General features: G+C 32.6%; 3 protein-coding genes across 4 annotated transcripts; 2 read left to right on the top strand and 1 right to left on the bottom strand.

The window, feature by feature from the left end:
* On the top strand, positions 2,255-10,579 carry LOC109331129 (COP9 signalosome complex subunit 6a-like). Of its 2 annotated transcripts, none has more exons than XM_019565442.1 (10): positions 2,255-2,735; positions 3,526-3,614; positions 4,689-4,782; positions 5,489-5,550; positions 5,663-5,741; positions 7,044-7,136; positions 8,934-9,034; positions 9,523-9,578; positions 10,167-10,251; positions 10,283-10,579. In XM_019565442.1, the coding sequence occupies exons 1-9, from the start codon at positions 2,435-2,437 to the stop codon at positions 10,246-10,248; spliced, it is 957 nt and encodes a 318-aa protein (XP_019420987.1). In that variant the 5' UTR covers positions 2,255-2,434; the 3' UTR covers positions 10,249-10,251; positions 10,283-10,579. The 2 variants fall into 2 exon arrangements, with proteins under 2 accessions (XP_019420987.1, XP_019420996.1); XM_019565451.1 differs by having other exon boundaries at positions 10,167-10,258; positions 10,291-10,579.
* LOC109331143 (choline-phosphate cytidylyltransferase 2-like) lies at positions 11,413-15,863 on the bottom strand. Its single transcript, XM_019565460.1, has 8 exons — positions 15,717-15,863; positions 15,495-15,608; positions 14,698-14,793; positions 14,230-14,272; positions 13,982-14,137; positions 13,548-13,616; positions 12,115-12,225; positions 11,413-11,992 (listed from the first exon to the last, which is right to left on the bottom strand). The coding sequence occupies exons 1-8, from the start codon at positions 15,824-15,826 to the stop codon at positions 11,801-11,803; spliced, it is 891 nt and encodes a 296-aa protein (XP_019421005.1). The 5' UTR covers positions 15,827-15,863; the 3' UTR covers positions 11,413-11,800.
* Positions 17,989-20,999, top strand: LOC109331122 (transmembrane 9 superfamily member 12). Its single transcript, XM_019565430.1, has 2 exons — positions 17,989-18,091; positions 18,659-20,999. The coding sequence occupies exon 2, from the start codon at positions 18,746-18,748 to the stop codon at positions 20,717-20,719; it is 1,974 nt and encodes a 657-aa protein (XP_019420975.1). The 5' UTR covers positions 17,989-18,091; positions 18,659-18,745; the 3' UTR covers positions 20,720-20,999.

Raw genomic sequence — 21,367 nt, 5'->3', positions numbered from 1 at the left:
TAAAACTAAACTATCAATTTACAATTCAGTAAAGTAAAAAACATTAATAAAAAAGTGTAATTTAACTACTCTTGTGTTCTTGAACCTTTTTCCTTTGGTTACCCTGAAATTAAGGTTCACCTTTAACAACCTCTTATTTGTATTGCTTTTTCAATCTAATTCACATCACATACAACTCAGCATATGGGTTAGTTTTGGTGCTTGTGGTTGTCCTCCATTTTATGTCAAATACTCACCAATTTTGGCTTTGAATCAAAACAGAAAATGAAAAAAAGGAAAAAGAGTAGAAAATCGGGTATACATTTGTTGTCTCACGATTTATGTTATTTCATGTGTTATGAACTTGTGATTGGTCAATAAAAATATATTTAAGTTAAAATTTAATTATTAAGTATTTTTATGACAATAAATGTGCTTCCGTGAAAAACTAACATAAATCTGATTGTCTACGTTATTTTTAGTGTTTTTTCGGTAATGTTTGTTAGCCATAACTATGGATAATTAGACACTACTAGTTACCATGTAGAGATACATCTTTAATCAAGTGTTAAATACAAATGAGAAATTTATCAATAAATAAACATAGAAATCCACCTATATGGAAGTGATTTTTTTATGCATGTGAGAACCTAGACATGCATATATTTTTTCAATTTGTGTTTATGAGATACCTAATTTGTATTTTCGTTTTAATTCATGTCTCTGAGATGTAACATTATTTTTACTTACATTCTGCTAACCATAAAATTGGTGAACGTAATTATCAAATTGGGTATCGCAAATGAATGTAGATAAATTGTTGAAATCATAAGGACGTGTTTGAACTAGCTTTTCAATCAAAAATTATAATTCAAAGTTGATTTTGATTTTGTTTTGGTTGGTTATTTGATTACACAATTTCTTACTACTTGATTGAACTATTTGGAATAATGATGTTGGCATTGAACTTTACTATTCGCTACCAATATATACTCGATTTAACAACACAACACTAATTCGCCTAGCTATGATTCTTTCACACAACGAGACCACAAAAGTATTAAAAACTAAAAATATGAAACTCCATGTGTAGTAACTCAACTAAAAAGATGAATAACTATGACTCACAAAATACGTCTATATGTTTAACAACTATGATTGTAAAATTGAGTTTTAAATGTAACACATCAAATGTACAAATTGTGAATGTCTTGATCATATTACTAGTTTATTAAAATAATTTTATGTCGCACAACTACAATAATAAGATGAGAATTTATGAACCTTTAACACACTTCTATGTCTAACAATTATATTAAAAAAGTTAAGTATACTAATAGACACTAATATTGTCTTTCCTATCTCTTGAAGTGAGAAAGTCGATATGCAACCAATGTGATCTCTTATGTTATTAATCATATTTTATTTTAAATAAATTCTTTTATATAATTGAAATGTTTTAATTAATTAATTTGAAAATTCAGAAGTGAGATTAGAGCTTTTGTCATATCTTTTGCTTCGGTTGGAGTTGAGAAGTTGTTGCAGTTACTAATAATATCTCTCCTATCTATCGAATTAAATAATTTATTTAACAAAAAAAAAATTTATTTACGACTATGATCATTAGCATTATCTTTTTTTCTAACTTTCTAACATGCCATATTTTTTTCTATCGTGACCCGATAAATGATTATGATCATTAGCATTATTTTTAATAACTTTCAGGGTGAGATATCAATTCACAATCAATACAACATCTTTTGCTATTGAACTATTTTAGTTAAGATAATATCTTTTAATAATAAATGAATAAATTATCTTGGAAATCTAATTGTGAGATTATATCTGGATCGTTTTTTGTTTTTTATTTCGAGCCAAAAATAAATTTTTAATTCTAAATGAGGGAAGTTAGTTAATGACAAATACAATCTCATCTACTATTAATTGATTTAATTCCCTCCAATTAATTAAAATAATTTCTTTAATAAAAATTAAACTCATACTAATCAATTTTCAATCACAACAAGGTAATCTTAATTTTACAATAAAGAATAAAAAGGGAAAATTTAAATACGAGATCTAAAAATACATCTCTCTAGCATAAGTGATAAGTACTTTATGGTTTAGGCTTTAACGTTCTCTTATAAAGATAAGATCAATCGTTTATTATTCGATTTATTGATATTGTCGTTTATTATTAAGTTTTATCAATAATATAAATGAATGATGAATAACTTGTTCGAATCTTAATAAAAAGTACGGTATATTTGAAGGAGCATTGATATATGTACGGAAGCCTCAACCGATGACGTAACAGCAACGGTGATTTAACACCGTAGTATCTTCCACCATTTTCAAATTCTGAAAACCAGAAGAAGAAACCCTAATCACGATTCATCACTTCAATTAAACTCTAAATCAATCACTTCACCGCGATTATCGAATCGATTCAACAATGGCTTCATCATCCAGCAGCGGTTTAACATTCAAGCTTCACCCTCTTGTTATCGTCAACATCTCAGACCATTACACAAGGGTCAAGTCTCAGATGAACCCACCAATATCACATCACAACACTACCACCACCACCAATGGCGGCGACGCTGTCGCTTCTTCTGCTCCGCCGCGGGTATATGGTTGCGTCATAGGGGTTCAGAAGGGTCGCACCGTTGAGATCTTCAATAGCTTTGAGCTGCTCTATGATTCATCAAATAATTCTCTCGATCGTCCGTTTCTTGAGAAGAAGCAAGAGCTCTGTTCAGTATTCGTTTTCTCTTCCTGCTGTTTGTTTGTTAGAGTTTTATTTTTATGCAATTTTGAATTTGAGTGTTTTTGCTTGAGATAGTGGAGAGACCAAAAGAAACTATGATACTGTAGGCGAAATTATTTGAATGATTTAGATTTTAATGGGTTGTCTAAAGATGAGTTACATATGAAATTATGACATTGTTTTATCCATGTAGCCGACATTGTTTAACCGCAAGTGATGGGGGAAATGCTTGGCTGTTGTTTGGATTTTGATTACTTAGCTATTTTTAGGGCTTTGAGAAAGGCATTGATGTAACAATGGTGCCATTTGAGTTTTTGTTTTGTTACAGAGTTGATTTCTCGACTTTGGTTGATTAAAATGAACATATTTTACCCACTCCTTTTGGTTCGAGCAGCAATCTCCTTAATCTAAGTCTTGGTTTCAAGCCTTGTGAATAGAATTAATAAGCACTAGGAGGATATATATACATACATACATACATACACGCAGACACATATATTTGGTTTCCTAGAGTATCTCCTACAGTCCTACCCAATATGTGGAGACTAAGTTCTCAGGGTATGGTCAGGCTCTCAAGTGAGGACCCCTCACAGTAATATTTTTTACATAGACATGAATCCAGGGAATGAACCCAAGCACTAGGAGGATTAGTTGGAGTGCAAAGTGACTTTTGCATACTTAGTCTTAGACAAAAATAGACAAGTTTTCTCTCTCTGAGATGTTTATTTTTTCTTTTAAATTTTGGTATCAGTTTTTATTCAATTTTTTTTTTGCAGATAAAAAGGTTTTCCCACACTTCTACATACTGGGATGGTATTCGACTGGGAGTGATGCAGAAGAATCAGATATGCTTATTCACAAAGCTGTATGTTTCATTTTTGCTGTGTGCCTTACTCTTGATTTAAATTTCTTTTCATTTTTTCTTTCTTCTCTCTGTTGTAGTCAACTTGTTAATTTGTTTAGAGCATAATGATTCGGTTTGCGGTATGGCTACATTGTTCACTTGGGTACATGGTTCATCACGTTTTATTTTAATTTTGCGTGACATTCTTTATGACGAATCCGGTATGCGATACGTACGGTAAAATGAGAAAATTATATAACTGGTTTAGAGTTTGTCTTCATTTGAAATGAAGGATGTTATTGTCCTCAATATGGTTTCCTGGTCTGTAGTAGCTGGACAAAAATGCTTGGTGGCCGGTATTAGTTCATTAGTTAATGGGAAATGTTTTGGAATGTGAGATTGTTTAGAACTCTTGGAATATGAGCTGCTCTGACACTCTATGCATACCTAAATTTTTTGTTCAGGAATCATAGGCAGTATTACATAGTTGACAATATGTTGGAAGATGGAGAAAATGATTACTAGGGTCAAATGCTTATTACAGTTGCATACCATGTGCCGACACTTTCCCTTTTCAGAACATTTTATGTGTTGGGAGTCTCACCAGAAATATGGCTGTTGTCAGTTGTTAGAGGTTATATATAGAGGATGGAGGAATAGTTGAATGTGTGCTTCCAAATTTTCCAGAATACCACCTTTGGCATATGTCTCTTTGATACCTGTTATTCCTGGTTTCTGTAAATTGCATTTAAAAACTTAAGAGCTTAATTTATGCAATTCCAACTTTTTAATCTTCTTCTGTTATGTATTCTTAAGTTTTTCTATTGTGTTCCATGGTCTGTTAGACAATGAACTTTAATAAAAACTACTACTACAAAGTATTATTAGCATTTTGAACCTTTTTTATTTTTCTGTACTAATTTTTATTTTTTTATACAAGTTGATGTCATTTTCTGGTTTATATTTAGGTTTACATATTAAGTTACATTTTTGTAATTTTTTAAATTTGAAATTATCTTCCTTTGGTTATGAAGAAAAATAAATGCATTAGGTTACTTTAATTTGTGATTATTTCTGATACTCATGCTGTAACAGCTGATGGATATCAATGAAAGTCCAGTTTATCTTCTTCTCAATCCTTCAATCAATCATTCTCAGAAGGATCTCCCAGTCAGTATTTTCGAAAGTGGTATGTAATCTCCATGATTCTGTCATCTAGTATGTCATCATTCTTTCAACCTGTTGTTGCTCAGATGAAGGATCTTAACTTTAATTAGAGAGTAGTTCGGGAGACTCAGACTTTTAATATACCTATACTGTAACAAGGAAATGGGTGAAGTTAATTGTACTTCATTTTTATTCTTATTTTCACTAAAGATGTACCTATTTTGGTACAGAATTGATATTTGACCTGCATAACGTATATCCTTTCTAATAAGTTTTCTAATGCTATATTCTACTTTGACCTACATACTTGGCTGGCTTGTGAAATGTATTTACAATAAGCAAACTATGTTTGTTAAATATGATTACTGACATCAAATTGATCACAGCTAATAAACACAGCATAGTTTCTTCAATATGGTGGTCACTACATCCTAATATAGCTCATACTTCCTGCAGTGCTCCCCCCCCCTGAAGTCCCTGGGCCCTAGGTTACTGATACTAGCATCTTGCCACATAGTAGAATTATTGTTTTTTATCTGTATCAAGACATCTGTGTCAGACTAAATTGTCAAATGCATTCCAACTTTCTGGCTTTCTACTTTTCAAAAATAAAAATCCGATATTGTTTTTTCTTCATTTTTAGTCAATTTTTTATTGTCCTTTTGCCTGCTTATTGTATGAGCCAATGAATTATGTGTTATTGCTGTTGCTGGCTATTGCATCTACAGAACTGCATGTAATAGAAGGGGTTCCACAACTTATCTTTGTTCGCTCAAGTTATACTATTGAGGTTGGCTTTTTATGACTTTGCTTTTAATTCTTTTCACATTCTAAACCATTGTTCTTCAATAAATGATTGACTTGGCACCCTCTTCCCTCTCTTTTTCCTTGCTCCATTGAAGACTGTTGAAGCAGAACGGATCTCTGTTGATCATGTTGCACATCTTAAGCCATCTGATGGTGGTTCGGCTGCTACACAATGTGAGTGTTTTTTCATAATTCTTGCTTCCTATGACATGGATCAATAAAGACCACTATAGACTTCAGTGAGAAAAGTAGATTAAATTGGAAGACCTAATATTGCAGCACTCTAAAACAAAAAGAAAAAAAGGCGGCCCAATGCACGAGGTTCTCATTTAGTGGGGTTTGGGGAGGTAGATGTATGCAGCCTTACCCCGCAAGCAAAGAGGTTGTTTCCAAGATTTGAAACCGTGACCTCTTGGTCATTAAACTACCACCTTACCACTACGCTGAGACTCACCCTTTTCAAAAGATGTATAACCTCGGTAGTCAATTGCAGATAGCTGAGTATATGGTCGACCCTAAAAACACTATAGCGGACGGCTACAACTAAGGGAAAAATATAAGTAATTTATACCCTGAACATATAAATATACAAAAAATACTTAAAACTCACCAAATTATATATTATACCCCATACATATAAATATACAAATACACTAAAATACATTAAAATATAAGTAATTCATAAACAAAAAGAAATTCACAGAATGAAGGTAAGGGGAAACAAAAGTGAAAACAAAAGAAATATAAGTAATACATTAAAATCGGAAAGTGTTGAACATGTAAGAGATTAAACAATAAGAAAATCACAGAAGGAAGAGAAGGAGGAGAAGGGATGTTTTTTTAAAAGGTAAAGAAGTGTGTTTTCACGTGTCTTTTTAAAAGGGAAGGATGGGGATGAGTGTTTTATAAAAGTACCCTAAATAACCAATGCCATGTAATAAAAAATAAGGACAAAAATGACATTTCCCATTAACATTAGGGTTCTTCACACCGGAGCAGGTTCTGGACCACGACTATGCTGCTAATCAACCTGCGACGGGTGCGATGGCCAATTGCACCTATATACGCCATTTCGTCGGGGGAAGGATGACAACATCCGTGACCTCTGTATCATACCGCTATTGCGTGCAATAGACCACCTAGGATACTACACGAGGACTTCCTAGGATGTCAACCATCCTAGTATTATTTTCACCCAAGCACACTTAACTGAGTAGTTTTTATGGGATCAGGTGTATGAATGTTGGTATGATCATGCCTCTGTAAAACCAATAGAAACAAAGTATAATACTGCTAAGCTACTAAAACTCTTGATTGACACACACAAAGCTTCTTTATCATCCATCATCAAGTTTACTGAAATTTCCGTTTTTGAGGGTGTGTCAATTAATGCATGTAATGGCTCTAATTATTAGAATAAGGTTTGGTGCTTTCAGTTGTATATAATATAGTTATACTGTGGTTTTCTTTTTTCAGTGGCTGCTCACCTTACTGGTATACACAGTGCTATCAAAATGCTTCATAGTAGAATTAAGGTGTTACATCATTATCTTCTTGCAATGCAAAAAGGTATGAGAGGGTAACCTTTTTAAAATAACTAGCATTTAATTATGAGATATTCAGTATTTGTCATTAGACATCTTTTTAATTTTTTAGAATAAGTTACTCTTCCAATTTTGAATTTCTGAAGTCTTTTAATTTTCTTATCCTCTAATAATACGCAGTATTTAAAGAAAAAGTTAGTTAAATAAAAGATTCAACAACAGCAAACACTGATAGTTATATTGTATAGTAATAAGTGTATGACGAGGTTTGAATTTTATAGTGTTTTTTCTGTTGTTGCACAGAGAACACCGGAAATAGATCTGACATGTGCTAACTAGTTCAATAAGTTTGAGATCACATCCTGACAGAAAATTGTAATTGACTAATGATGGAGAAAAACTACAGTACTAGTATAATTTTTTATACATCTATCTACCATCTATTTATTTACATTTCTACCAGTGCCTGTAAACTAGTTATTCAGTTATGATATAACATATTTTCAAAAGGATTAATGTACACAATGAGTTTTTCTACATCAGAAATCCAGTTTAACCTGCAGGCATGGTTATATAACTATTTATACTTGACAAACCACAGTTTCAAAACAAGAGTAATAGGTACTCAGTGATTCTGTCAGCAGTATTTACAATTCTTGCTTTAACCACAATTCTATAAATTATACATAGTGTTCATATTTTGAAATTCCCCTAAATAGCTATCATTTTAATGTTTTTTGTTTGTTTTTATGGGATCAGGTGTATGAATGTTGGTATGATCATGCCTCTGTAAAACCAATAGAAACAAAGTATAATACTGCTAAGCTACTAAAACTCTTGATTGACACACACAAAGCTTCTTTATCATCCATCATCAAGTTTACTGAAATTTCCGTTTTTGAGGGTGTGTCAATTAATGCATGTAATGGCTCTAATTATTAGAATAAGGTTTGGTGCTTTCAGTTGTATATAATATAGTTATACTGTGGTTTTCTTTTTTCAGTGGCTGCTCACCTTACTGGTATACACAGTGCTATCAAAATGCTTCATAGTAGAATTAAGGTGTTACATCATTATCTTCTTGCAATGCAAAAAGGTATGAGAGGGTAACCTTTTTAAAATAACTAGCATTTAATTATGAGATATTCAGTATTTGTCATTAGACATCTTTTTAATTTTTTAGAATAAGTTACTCTTCCAATTTTGAATTTCTGAAGTCTTTTAATTTTCTTATCCTCTAATAATACGCAGTATTTAAAGAAAAAGTTAGTTAAATAAAAGATTCAACAACAGCAAACACTGATAGTTATATTGTATAGTAATAAGTGTATGACGAGGTTTGAATTTTATAGTGTTTTTTCTGTTGTTGCACAGAGAACACCGGAAATAGATCTGACATGTGCTAACTAGTTCAATAAGTTTGAGATCACATCCTGACAGAAAATTGTAATTGACTAATGATGGAGAAAAACTACAGTACTAGTATAATTTTTTATACATCTATCTACCATCTATTTATTTACATTTCTACCAGTGCCTGTAAACTAGTTATTCAGTTATGATATAACATATTTTCAAAAGGATTAATGTACACAATGAGTTTTTCTACATCAGAAATCCAGTTTAACCTGCAGGCATGGTTATATAACTATTTATACTTGACAAACCACAGTTTCAAAACAAGAGTAATAGGTACTCAGTGATTCTGTCAGCAGTATTTACAATTCTTGCTTTAACCACAATTCTATAAATTATACATAGTGTTCATATTTTGAAATTCCCCTAAATAGCTATCATTTTAATGTTTTTTGTTTAAATTCAGGTGATGTTCCTTGTGAGAATTCACTGTTAAGACAAGTGTCAAGTCTCCTGAGAAGATTGCCTGCTATTGAATCTGGGAAATTTCAAGATGATTTTATAATGGTAAGTGTGTTCCTTTCTGGAATTTGGAGTAGTGGCGTGCCTTCAAGTCTCCCAAGTTTTGCATCATACTTTCTCTCTGTTCCCCCTAATAATGTGCTCTTTAATGGGGAAAAGAGTAGTAATAAAGTATGGCACGTGCAATCGTTTGGGAGATATATCTGTTAGTTAATAATAAAAATATAAAATGGGTTTTACAATAAACATGCATTGATCTGCCCTAAGAAAGAACCTTAGTTGTTCCTCATAATGATGACTGTCAAATTGTTCATGGTAATTGTGTCAGCTTATTTGTTGAAAGGAATTAAAACCGCTACAACCATGTGAAGTTTTGTTGCACAAGGAGTTTTTAGAATAGAGGTTTTTATATATGGTTTCATGCTGCTGCGATATGATAACCAAGCTAGGTTTTGGGCACAATAAAAAAATCATGGTAGTCTAAATGCTTATGTGATTTTTTTTAATTTTATGATATCTTCTTTTCCTTGTAGGAATACAATGACACCTTATTGATTAGTTACCTTGCAATGCTAACCAACTGCTCAAGGTATGAGATACTTGCATTTATTGCCTCAGACCTTTTTTCTTTTAGCCTTAATAATTGTAGTTGAATTTCTTTCTTTATAATAAAAAAGCTCAAAAGTGTGATTCTTCTAGCCAAACTGCCTTAGATCTGTGGAACCACTTTTGACAATTATATAAAGAAGCTAATTAGTAGAATTGTCCTTTCAAGATAGCAGTATGTCTTTGATTTTACTCTGCCCCTTGTTCCCTATACATACACCCCCTAGGATAATCAGAAGCTTTTGTAGTCAGAGGTGCATACTAAGGAAAGAAGTTTGAGTGATTTGAGTTGTATCTTCAGTTTTATTATCTAAAATATGGCTGGGATGCACCCTGTATTCATGAAGCCTTATTTACTATAATTCCTTCTTGATCTTCATCTTTCCCTCTTTAAAGGGCATTATCTGTGATTTCACATCATAGTCATATACTCATATAGCCCCCATGGTTTCCCAAGATCTGTAAAATATATAAGAGGGAAAAAGTGAACACTATTTCAGTTCAGTTAAAAAATGTTACTTTATATCCCCTATTATTAATATTAGGTGCTCTTTTTTTTGTCTTGGTGTAGTGCTACAAATGAATTGGTGGACAAATTCAATACTGCATATGACAGGCATAGCAGAAGAGGTGGACGAACTGCTTTTATGTGAAAGTTGTTTGGTTTGCTCATTTCTTTCTTTTTTCTTGCTGTGGAATGCCTCATAACACTTCTCCTTTAGGCATAGTTTTTTTTTACTGGTTAGGCATAGGTTATTGAAGCTTGGATTTGAAGAAAATAGTAAGTAAAAAATGAAAAGTCACCATATCAAGATGCACCTCCCAATGAAAAAAAAGTTGTTTTATTTTTTTGCATTTCCAGTAAGAAATTGTTTGCAAAGTTGAGGGGACAAAAGGGTTTAAGGCATTGTGAATTTCAGATATGATCCTTAGTTGAGTCACCCTTCACCATTTTCTTGTTTATTTGGTTCTAATTCTCCCCAAGTGATAATTATTTTGCATATCATGTTAGCATATAGTTTATTTTCTGGTTCCATGATTTTTTTGCTATGTACAGTCAATTGTTGAACACAAGCACATCTTCAAATTCACCCATGATCATCATGTTTGACCCTTAACCCATTGATACCTCACAATTCTTAGAGAAACAATCATTTTGATTAGCTATTAGTCCTAATCGATCTTCTGTTTTAAAAGCTTATAATCGATTATCACTTCCTCGTAATCAATTATTTGTTACTTTCATAGCAAATTAATGCATACTCGATTATGCAAAGAGAATAACTCATGACTTTTTTGAAAAGTATTATCTAAATCATTTGAACATGTTTTTGTCAATAATATGAATTGTTTTATGGATGCACATGACTCTACCTTATTCATTATGATTTTGACCAAGCTGGATAGGTTCTTTGCTATTATCTTATAGCATCCACAATGACAAATAATATATTCATTCTTATTTAAGATTCATGAATTATTTTATAATTTATTATAACTTCTCATGAAATAAGAACAACATCTACATGTGGATCCTCTTCAGTTAACTTTGCTATTATCTTAGGTGTAAGTATTATTAGGTAACCCCTAATCAGTTAGTTTGGGGCAGGGATAGTAAGAGAAACCAAACATGTTCGTAAAATTAAGAAATGGGGTTGAGAAAGAGAATGTGGATCCTCTTCAATACTGGAAGGTCTAGTACTTGAAGAGATATAACATTTCGTATTTAAAAAAAATTAACCGAGAAAGAGATCTAGAAATTTGTAGAGTGACATAGGGTCTTAGGCATTGGGAGAGTTCTAGGTCTCTCAAATATCTAGAGAATTCAATGTATTCATAGTAATTTCCATCAACAATATTTAGTAGCAGTAGCACCATGCAGTAAGGGAATACAAGTATTCTCACCCTTAACTGCCCTATCTTTCATGATATTATTACAGATGAGAGAAAATGACCATGGAATCATAAGTGAAAAAAGAATGAAGATATTGAACACAAGAATATACAGAAACAACATTTTCATGTCTACCAGCACCACTTATATTGAAAATTCTGACCTCACCTGCAAAATAGAGGGTTCTTTTTGCAACTCCTAAGCTTATGTCCCATGATCCAAGACTGTGCACAGAATTTTGCATAACTATCATGAAGGGTAGCTTTGCATAATCTGACATGGAACCAACAACTCCATTGAAGTATATATGGCTACTTTTTGTTCATATCTTTCTCATTATTATGGGGATTAAGCTCATCATCAACAAAGTACTCTTCAAAATAGTCTTCATCACTACAATCATCCTCGTCGTAGTAATATTCTTCATCATCATCATCATCTTTATCATCCTTCGACTGCTGACCTATTAACCTCTCTTGAATTCGATCTCGAATTGCAGTCCCCTATGTAAAACCAAGTAGTGATAGAAAATGAAAAAAAATGAATTGGTAAGATGCTAACACTTAATTTGTATGCATATAACAGTTAAAACGTTCAAATATTGTTCTTCAATAAGTTAGCTCACCATCTTATGGCAACCTTCTTCAAACATTTCTAGAAATCCAGCAACCCAACGATCTGCGTTTTCCACCCACTCGTTACGATGCATACCGGCATTCTTCGCAGCAATTTGGATCTACATTAGCAACAAAAAAGTGTAACTCATTACAATTCCAAATCACTGCAGGCAATTCTAAAATTATGTTGATATTAGGCCTAAATGTCAACTTTCTTATGAGGAAGAATCTACACAATAACTACCAATGGATCCAACAACATGTACCTAGATCTACATTAAATGAAATGCTACATGCAAAGAGGGTGTCTCCACTTCTATAGTTATTCATTGTGCCATTTACCCAAAATCCTATACAACTTATTGGTTGAGAAAGATAAACTGGTGATTGTGACTAACCACTAAAGTTGTTTATGTTTCTGTGAACATTCATAGCAAGCAATGAAAAAATGTTAAGTTTCATTACAGGAAAATTGACACCTTAATAATGAAGGAATAAACCAAGTGCAAGAGTAGTACATTTTTATTTCTTTAGTTTTCTACTTCATCCTAAACCACTAGACCCTTTTTATTCCACCTTGTTAGAGTCCATGTAATTAATGTATAGATTGTTTAGGCTTATCATAGCATATCATAAAATTATGTAGAGAATATTAGGAACTAATTCTTTATGCATCATCACATTGTGCCTACATATACTAGCATCCAGTGTACAGGTGAGAGCTTTAAACACAAATTCATTATGTCTCACTTTTCTCTCGTTAGTCTCAACATGGTATCTAGAGAGCCTAAAGAGAGGCATCTGATAGGAGCTCAGGCCAAAAATCCACAGATAGCATCATTGGGCACAATACTAAAAGGAATGAACAAACCCCAACCAGTGTTTTAAATTATGGTCACAATCACGGTTATTGCGATTGTGGCCTATTGTCAAATGTGACTGTATCATTGTGATTCAGTGTCATACTACAATTGCGATTGTGGAGGTCACCGGCTCACTGCAACTGCAATATTGTGGCTGCATCGAGTGATACGGACCATAATTTGATACAATGGCAAACCTTACCCCACTAGATATGGTAAACTACTTGTAACTCTTATGGCTGATCCATACATAAAAGTTTCAGTAAAACTTTAGCTGGTGGCCAACATTCTAATAAAATATTCCTATTTTATTCAGGCTAGGGACAAGACCAGACATGCAAAGTTTGGCAGAAAAGCACGACAAAGATAAACATGGAGCTAGTAATTTCCAATAAGGTAAAACTTAAGCATGTTTTATTTGGACAAAATGTGTTTCTTCCACCAACTACTACACTAAATATGTGTTTTTCATCCCACAAATCTCCCTGTATCCTGTTTGACTCACATGATCTTGCCTCAAGTATACTTCAGCTCAAAAATGATGTGACATAACAATGTACAGAAACCATTTCACCAACCTTTTCTTGCTGCTCTTTTACTTTCTCTTGCAAAGTTTTCAACCTCCTATTCACCCTTAGTCGCTTTTCCTGTTTATATTGAAGACAATCACACCCAAAATAGATTAGCTCCTTCACCAGATGGCAGACAAGACTGAGGACAATAAAAGAATGAATAATTCACATAATATTCTATGTCGTTTTGTTGGAAAGTAAGTCTCACATCGTCTATCTCATTGTCTTGAGAATGGTTTAAATACCTATTGGGATACTCCTCTCATGGGCAATTGGTTTTGAGATGGATACTTCTTTTCGGTTGTCATGGGCCAAAAGATGTCTTTTAGTTGCAGGTCAAAGGTAACTCTTGTCTGGTCCTCTCATTGCCAATTGGTTTTGAGATGAAACCTTAACACATTTAAATTCTTAATAATCAAAGAGATATACCAAAATTGTACCTTCACATAGCTCACACCAAGATCTTTTCTAGAGTAGCCACGATCCAAGTTTCGCAGCACATATTGGTTATAATCTTTTACAATCCTCATTATGAGATCAGATGTGGATATCCCTTCAGTTCGTTTAGTTTCCTTAAATTTCCCAATAGACTTTACCTGAATGGAAAATCTTGTAGTATTATATATGTGACAGAAGAAAGACACAATGCAATAAAAACAATGAAATTTTTTAGTTTTCTCTGACATACAAATTCATAAACATCATTTGCAGCACCACTAGTATCAGCATATCTGGTTTACACAATTCATTGACAAACATAAAACAATGTTAGGCACTCCAATTGTTAAACAAGAAGCTCAAACCAATATAGGCATTGAAAATCATTATTGAAAACACAACTGAACCAATAAATGGAACACACATCTTGAGAGAAAGTGTGCTTGTATAGTATCCTTATGTGCATCACACATAGCGTGAGTAATCAAGTATAACCATTTCATAACTCAACTTAGGGTTCGTTTGCAGGTCGATTTTTAGAAAGAATGCTTGAGAGCTATCTTGCAAATGTATTTCATGGCTCCCAAGCCTTCCCCTCCGTTCCTTACTCTCCAAAAACCAATTTACAAACACACCCTTAATTACTGACGACTATGACAAAACCCCGAGATACAAAAGTAATACGAGAAATTTTCGGAGTAAATTAAATTAATCTTACGGAAGAGAGTCATGAGCCACATAGTCAATGTTGTGCTTGTCAAGAAATTCTTGATTGCAAACCCAAGGTGCATCAGGAATCACTTCATCCACCCATCTGCTCAATTTGAAAGAGTTACCATATACATACATTCTTTGTTCTTATAAACAACATAATTAAAAGAGTAACATTATTCACACAGAATGTGCAATTCACAAGAGGAAATGACATAATTGATATTGATGATCATTAAAAAAGAAATATATAATCTGAAAGAGAAATAGATTGTGTTCATGTAATGTAAAAGTAAATATTCAAATTCATGTTGTACAAGGAAAATGCATGCTTCAATTCAGCTCCTAATAAATCAAAAATCTTACTTTGGTCCATGGTACACATGGATCTCAAATGCTTATCACAAATTAGTTCTAGATTCAATTAATGTGTCCATGTCCCTAATGTTTATCTTAGAAATCACTAGATCAAATTAGTTCTATATATGATTTCAAATACTGATCAAATTAGTTCTTTTTTATGATTTCAAATATCGATCAAATTAGTTTTTTACTACAATGTGACCTGAAATCACATATTCAAGGTAACAATAAGATAACTTACTGCATTGGAACAAGTATCTACTAACAAAAACATGTACATCAATTAAAAAAATTAAATATTTATTATTTTTTCTGTTTTTGTTTCATTGTCATTGTACGCGAGACATGATTTCGGACATCAGATCCGTTCGGTACATCGTGTCGAGTGCTTCCACTTTTAACTGTAATCTACTAATTTAAGAAGGAAAAAAATGATTATACTTGCAATGGCGGAGAGATTCATAACGTTCATCTTCTGTCATAACAGTTTTTCCTTTGTACTTGTAAGTAACTGCATCGCTACAGCATCCAACCAACAGGTACGTATTTGAAAAACTACACCACAATTCCCATGCAAAAATATTTATATATATATAAGTAAAACAAATATTAATTAATATAGTTCAAATTTATTGAATTGTTTGAAAGAAATTGAATAGGTACGATTTCTTTGCTTGTTCAAGAGAACGAGCGTGACCAAAGTGGAAGAGATCGTAGATTCCATCGGCATAAACTCGAATAGGACGCTCTTCACGAGAAACAGTTGATGCCATTTTCTATCGTTTTTTTCATTCATTCATTCATCGTTTTCCAAATCTTTTACTATTTTATTCTAACTCATCTTTGGTGTTGCTTCAATTTCGGATTCTAAGTTTTATTCTAACTCATCTTTCTCAAATTAAGAAACAATTTCTCTCAATGGAGTGATGCAAAATGAAATAGATAAAAAACTATAAGAATGATTCCCAAAATTTTAATATAGAAAAAACATACTCAAATTAGTCCATAAATAAGGATCATAATATTTTTATTTATCTCATTCTATCAGAATAACACTCAAGGTCCAGTGGTGTAAGGTCCCGCATATTTCTAGGATGATGAAAAAGTCAAATATTCGATTTTTGTGAATGACACTTGTTGGGAGGGACAGTCATGAATCCATACAAGGATTAGTTCCTTATCATAAGGTGAGGAGATATCATTAATAGTACCAAAAAATCTCACTTAAAAATGATGAAATATAAACTTTAGCTAGTATCTCACTAAAAATATTATTCTCGACACTATGGTGGATATCAACTCTCTCATTTTCTGTCTATATTGTTCTGTTTACTTGTTTATTCACTCTTTCTCATAAGTTCCCTTTACATAATTAAAGGGAGGAAAACTTCACGATAAAGACATAACAAATGATTAACTACTGTAATTCCTTCGGGACGCCTTGAAAATATTATCTCAACTTTTTAAGTTAGACTTCATAGTCTTGAAGAGTAATTTCAAGACTTTGGAATGATCAATCATTAAATGTATTCAATAAACCATCTACCAAGATTTATTGGTAAAACTCTTCAATCAATTAGGATGGATTTCCAACGAATATAGTTTATCATGAATCAATTGAGGGTATTACTCGTTATATACCTATGCAATTGTCTCTCAGCTTCTAAGTGAAAATGTTTTGGTTAATATATCAACCAGTTTTCATTTGTGTCAATTTTTTTAAGCTACAATTTATCATTTCTAAAATATTTTGTATCCAAAGATAACGATAATCAATATGTTTTATCCGTGAATAAAATGTTGGATTCTTAACTAGGTGAATTACACTTTAGTTGTTGATATGCAACATATTTATGTAATTTGAATTGTCAAGATACAGCTCCCTACAAAAATAGTTGGATAACTTTAAAAAATGTTTTTTGCTTAATTTTTTTTATAAGTTAGTTTTTTTATAAACTAAGTTAGAATCTTAATTTATAAAATAAAACTCAAAACAATAAAAAAAGTACAAAAAAAGAATATGTTCAACTTGATGGATTTATTTATTTTTCCAACTTAATAATTGATTTATTTTTCCAATTTATAATCCACACTTATTATAATATTATAATTTAATGTTTGTTTGATATGACAAAAGTTTGTATTTTTTACTTATTTTAAAAAATAAATTTAAGGTTTCCTACAATCCACATAGACCATTAACTCATCTTATTTTTGTATAAAAGGGCTAAAAATTGAAGCACATCCACCATGACTTATTTGTTTTAAACTTGATTTTTTTTATTGAAATGTCAATTCATATTTAATTTTTAATTTTAAAGTTATCTTTGTTCTCATTTATTCTTGCACCAAACTTCATATTAAAAATATATGACATATTATTTTAAATATTGATATTTATTTTTATATTGTCTTATATTTAAAAAAAGCAGTCTTTCTCATGAAGTAATTAAAAAAAATCATAATATATATGATAATAAATATTAAAAAAATAACCAAAACAATCACACCATATACTAATAACATCATCCATTTTCTGTAATTTATTGAATAAAAAGTAGTCTTTTCATCTCGTCCAATCAAAAAAATTATCTAATTACCCAAAATTTATAATATTTAATATTAGTTATAAAGTATCTAAAACATATAAATGTGGATAAACGTTAAAACCAATTATAGATGATTATGATTAAAAGTTGGTTATTAATCATACTATAATTCATGTATATATATTTTTCAATTAAAATCTAATAATAATTCTATTATAATATATACTATGCTCACGTAAATCTTTAAATCGAAAATGCATAGATATTACACTAGGAATCACATTTAGTGTGATCCGTAGATGCGCTATTATGATAAGGCTATTCTCGTGAGTATTAAACCTAACCCATCTTAACCTTGTATGCATCATTTTTCTTAATTTTGTTTTTGTTCAGATCTCTTTTTCCCCAATACTCAATTTCTCATTCCACTCTCTAAACACATTTTATACTTTCGTTACTGTTCAAACGACGCCGTACCCAGATCTCACGGTTTGCGTTTTCTTCTTTCTTCCTTTATTCATTTCCTCTTCTTATTAATTTCTGAAATGCTGATTCTATTTCCATGTGATATATGTGTTTCTTATTCTTGCACCTTCTAATTTCGTGGAATTTTGGATCCATCTAGTGGTTTTTTGACTTGTTTTGATTTTGAATTTAATTTGGGGGTTTTGTTGTTTTTAACAGTGTTTCATGTTAAATTTGTTATTATATATTAAATATTGGGTAGTTTTCGTTGTTGTTGTTGTTATCCTTTTTATGGGTTGTGATGGAACCTATGATCTAGTTTTGTGATCTGCTTCTGGGTTTTATATAAGCTGATCTAAGGTGCTTTATATTCACTACTAAAGGATCTGATTTGAAAACTTTGTTGTTTTATGCTTCGAGTAATAGGCGAAATCATTCAGAGATTTCGATGTAAATGGTATGTCTGTGTAGACACGATTTTTGATTGGATATTATACCGTTGCTTGATCCATGTATTGCTTGGTTGATGTTTTTTTATTATTTATTTTAATAGTTTTGCTATCCGATGTTGAATTTTGTTTTCTTCTGTAGATTTGAAATTGATTGCGTCATTGTTGGAACTAGCTTAGATTTCCAGACAAGTTTTGGACAATCTGCTGTTGTCTTGCATTCGAGGAAATGGAGTTGGTGAGAAAACCCTCGATCTGCTGGGTTTTCGTTTTTGTTGTTATATTTGCTCATGTAAGCAATGGTTTTTATCTGCCCGGAAGCTACATGCATACTTATTCCAATGGAGATCCCATATTTGCTAAAGTTAATTCATTGACCTCTATTGAAACGGAGCTTCCTTTTAGCTACTATAGCCTCCCGTACTGCAAGCCCCTTGGTGGCATAAAGAAAAGTGCCGAGAATCTTGGGGAGCTCCTCATGGGAGATCAAATCGATAACTCGCCCTACCGTTTCAGAATGAATGTTAATGAGTCAATCTACCTATGTACAACAACCCCGTTGAATGAGCATGAGGTAAAGCTACTCAAACAAAGAACACATGATCTGTATCAAGTAAATATGATCCTTGACAACTTGCCGGTTATGAGGTATGCTACTCAAAATGGTGTTAAAATTCAGTGGACTGGGTTCCCTGTTGGGTACACTCCACCTGACGGTAGTGCAGATTACATCATTAATCACCTCAAATTCAGAGTCTTTATTCATGAATACGAAGGAAGCGGTATTGAGATCATTGGAACCGGGGAGGAAGGTTTGGGTGTGATTTCTGAAGCAGACAAGAAGAAGGCATCTGGATATGAAATAGTTGGTTTTCAGGTTGTCCCTTGTAGTATTAAGTATGATCCTGAGGCCATGACAAAGCTCCACACGTATGATAATGTGTCTTCTATAAACTGCCCAAATGAGCTTGACAAGTATCAACAAATAAGAGAGCAAGAGAGGATATCATTTACATATGAGGTTGAATTTGTGAAAAGTGACGTAAGATGGCCCTCACGTTGGGATGCCTATTTGAAGATGGAGGGTTCCCGAGTCCATTGGTTCTCAATCCTAAATTCACTCATGGTTATCCTTTTCCTAGCTGGTATTGTTTTTGTCATCTTTTTAAGGACCGTGAGAAGGGACTTGACAAGGTATGAGGAATTGGACAAAGAGGCACAAGCTCAGATGAACGAGGAGCTTTCTGGATGGAAACTTGTTGTGGGTGATGTATTTAGGGAGCCTGAATGCTCGAAGCTTCTCTGTGTTATGGTTGGAGATGGTGTTCAGATTCTTGGAATGGCTGGTGTTACTATTGTTTTCGCAGCACTCGGTTTCATGTCACCAGCTTCACGGGGAATGCTACTAACAGGGATGATCATTTTATATCTTATCCAGGGAATCGTTGCTGGGTATGTCAGTGTACGTCTCTGGAGGACTATTAAGGGAACTTCAGAAGGGTGGAGATCAATTTCCTGGTTGGCTGCATGCTTTTTCCCTGGAATTGCCTTCTTTATTCTCACAGTACTGAATTTTATTCTATGGGGCAGCCACAGTACTGGTGCTATTCCCATTTCCTTGTATTTTGAGCTTTTCTTCCTCTGGTTCTGTATTTCAGTACCACTTACTCTCATTGGAGGATTTCTGGGGACAAAAGCTCAGCCAATTGAATATCCTGTGCGCACTAACCAGATCCCCAGGGAAATTCCCTCACGAAAATATCCATCATGGCTTCTTGTTCTTGGTGCAGGAACACTTCCATTTGGAACCCTCTTCATTGAGCTTTTCTTCATCCTTTCCAGTATCTGGCTTGGGAGGTTCTATTACGTGTTTGGTTTCCTGTTGGTTGTTCTACTATTGCTGGTTATTGTTTGCGCCGAAGTGTCAGTGGTCCTCACCTACATGCATCTTTGTGTGGAAGATTGGCGGTGGTGGTGGAAGGCATTCTTTGCTTCGGGTTCTGTTGCTCTTTATGTCTTCTTGTACTCCATTAACTACTTGGTTTTTGACCTCCAGAGTTTGAGTGGACCGGTCTCAGCCACCCTTTACCTCGGCTATTCACTACTCATGGCAGTTGCAATCATGTTGTCCACCGGCACGATCGGCTTCCTCATGTCATTCTACTTTGTGCATTACTTGTTCTCATCAGTAAAGATAGATTGAGGTTCTTGCTGATATCTCTCATCAGTGAAGATCAATTCATATAAACATCTGCGAAGTTCTGCTTCATTGCATTGCATTAAATAGTTGTCATTAGATTTTGTATTGCAATGTGATCTGCAATTTGTTATTGTTTTTACCCTTCACAAATGGTTTACTCGTTCAAGTATTCAACTAGTGTTCAATCTCATTTTGTTTCAAGTACTTTAGTTTTAATTAAATAGTTGTAATTGCTCAGTCTCTCTCACAATGTTAGTGGATACTTTCAGATTTCTTTATCATTTTCACTGTGCATTTGGGTGTTACTTTTTTCATCTCTATTCAAAATTGAAAATTTTATTAGGTTTAAGATTATAAGTAAAATTTAATGATAATATTAAAAAATGGAGCTAACTCATGAAGCCAGCTACGTATGGAAAACAAGCATTAATTTTTGACTTTGCATTTTTGAAATGATTATTAAAAAATGATATATCATCTATCACAAAGCCCTATATGTGTCATTCTTATTTAGTTATTTTGTTAGATTTTTTATTAATTTCTTTTGTTTTATAAAGATGTTTAAAAAAATCTTAATAGGTAAATATTATTTTTGTAAATAAATATAATAATTAAACAAATAATATTTAATTTTAAATTTTCGTTTTTTAT

Source organism: Lupinus angustifolius, chromosome LG02 (genome assembly GCF_001865875.1).
Source record: "Lupinus angustifolius cultivar Tanjil chromosome LG02, LupAngTanjil_v1.0, whole genome shotgun sequence".
Taxonomy (NCBI): Eukaryota; Viridiplantae; Streptophyta; class Magnoliopsida; order Fabales; family Fabaceae; genus Lupinus; species Lupinus angustifolius.
Note: the sequence above shows the minus strand (reverse complement) of the source record. Positions and strands in the feature narration are given on the sequence as shown.

Excerpts from the sequence above, each read along its gene's own strand:
- LOC109331129 (XM_019565442.1), top strand. The coding sequence starts at position 2,435 with ATGGCTTCATCATCCAGCAGCGGTTTAACATTCAAGCTTCACCCTCTT. Across the intron at positions 5,742-7,043 it reads TGGTTCGGCTGCTACACAAT|TGGCTGCTCACCTTACTGGT; the intron begins GTGAGTGTTTTT and ends TTCTTTTTTCAG. Across the intron at positions 9,579-10,166 it reads ATGCTAACCAACTGCTCAAG|TGCTACAAATGAATTGGTGG; the intron begins GTATGAGATACT and ends GTCTTGGTGTAG.
- LOC109331143 (XM_019565460.1), bottom strand. The coding sequence starts at position 15,826 with ATGGCATCAACTGTTTCTCGTGAAGAGCGTCCTATTCGAGTTTATGCC. Across the intron at positions 15,609-15,716 it reads CTTGAACAAGCAAAGAAATC|TTTTTCAAATACGTACCTGT; the intron begins GTACCTATTCAA and ends ATTGTGGTGTAG. Across the intron at positions 14,138-14,229 it reads CAAATGATGTTTATGAATTT|GTAAAGTCTATTGGGAAATT; the intron begins GTATGTCAGAGA and ends TTTTCCATTCAG.
- LOC109331122 (XM_019565430.1), top strand. The coding sequence starts at position 18,746 with ATGGAGTTGGTGAGAAAACCCTCGATCTGCTGGGTTTTCGTTTTTGTT.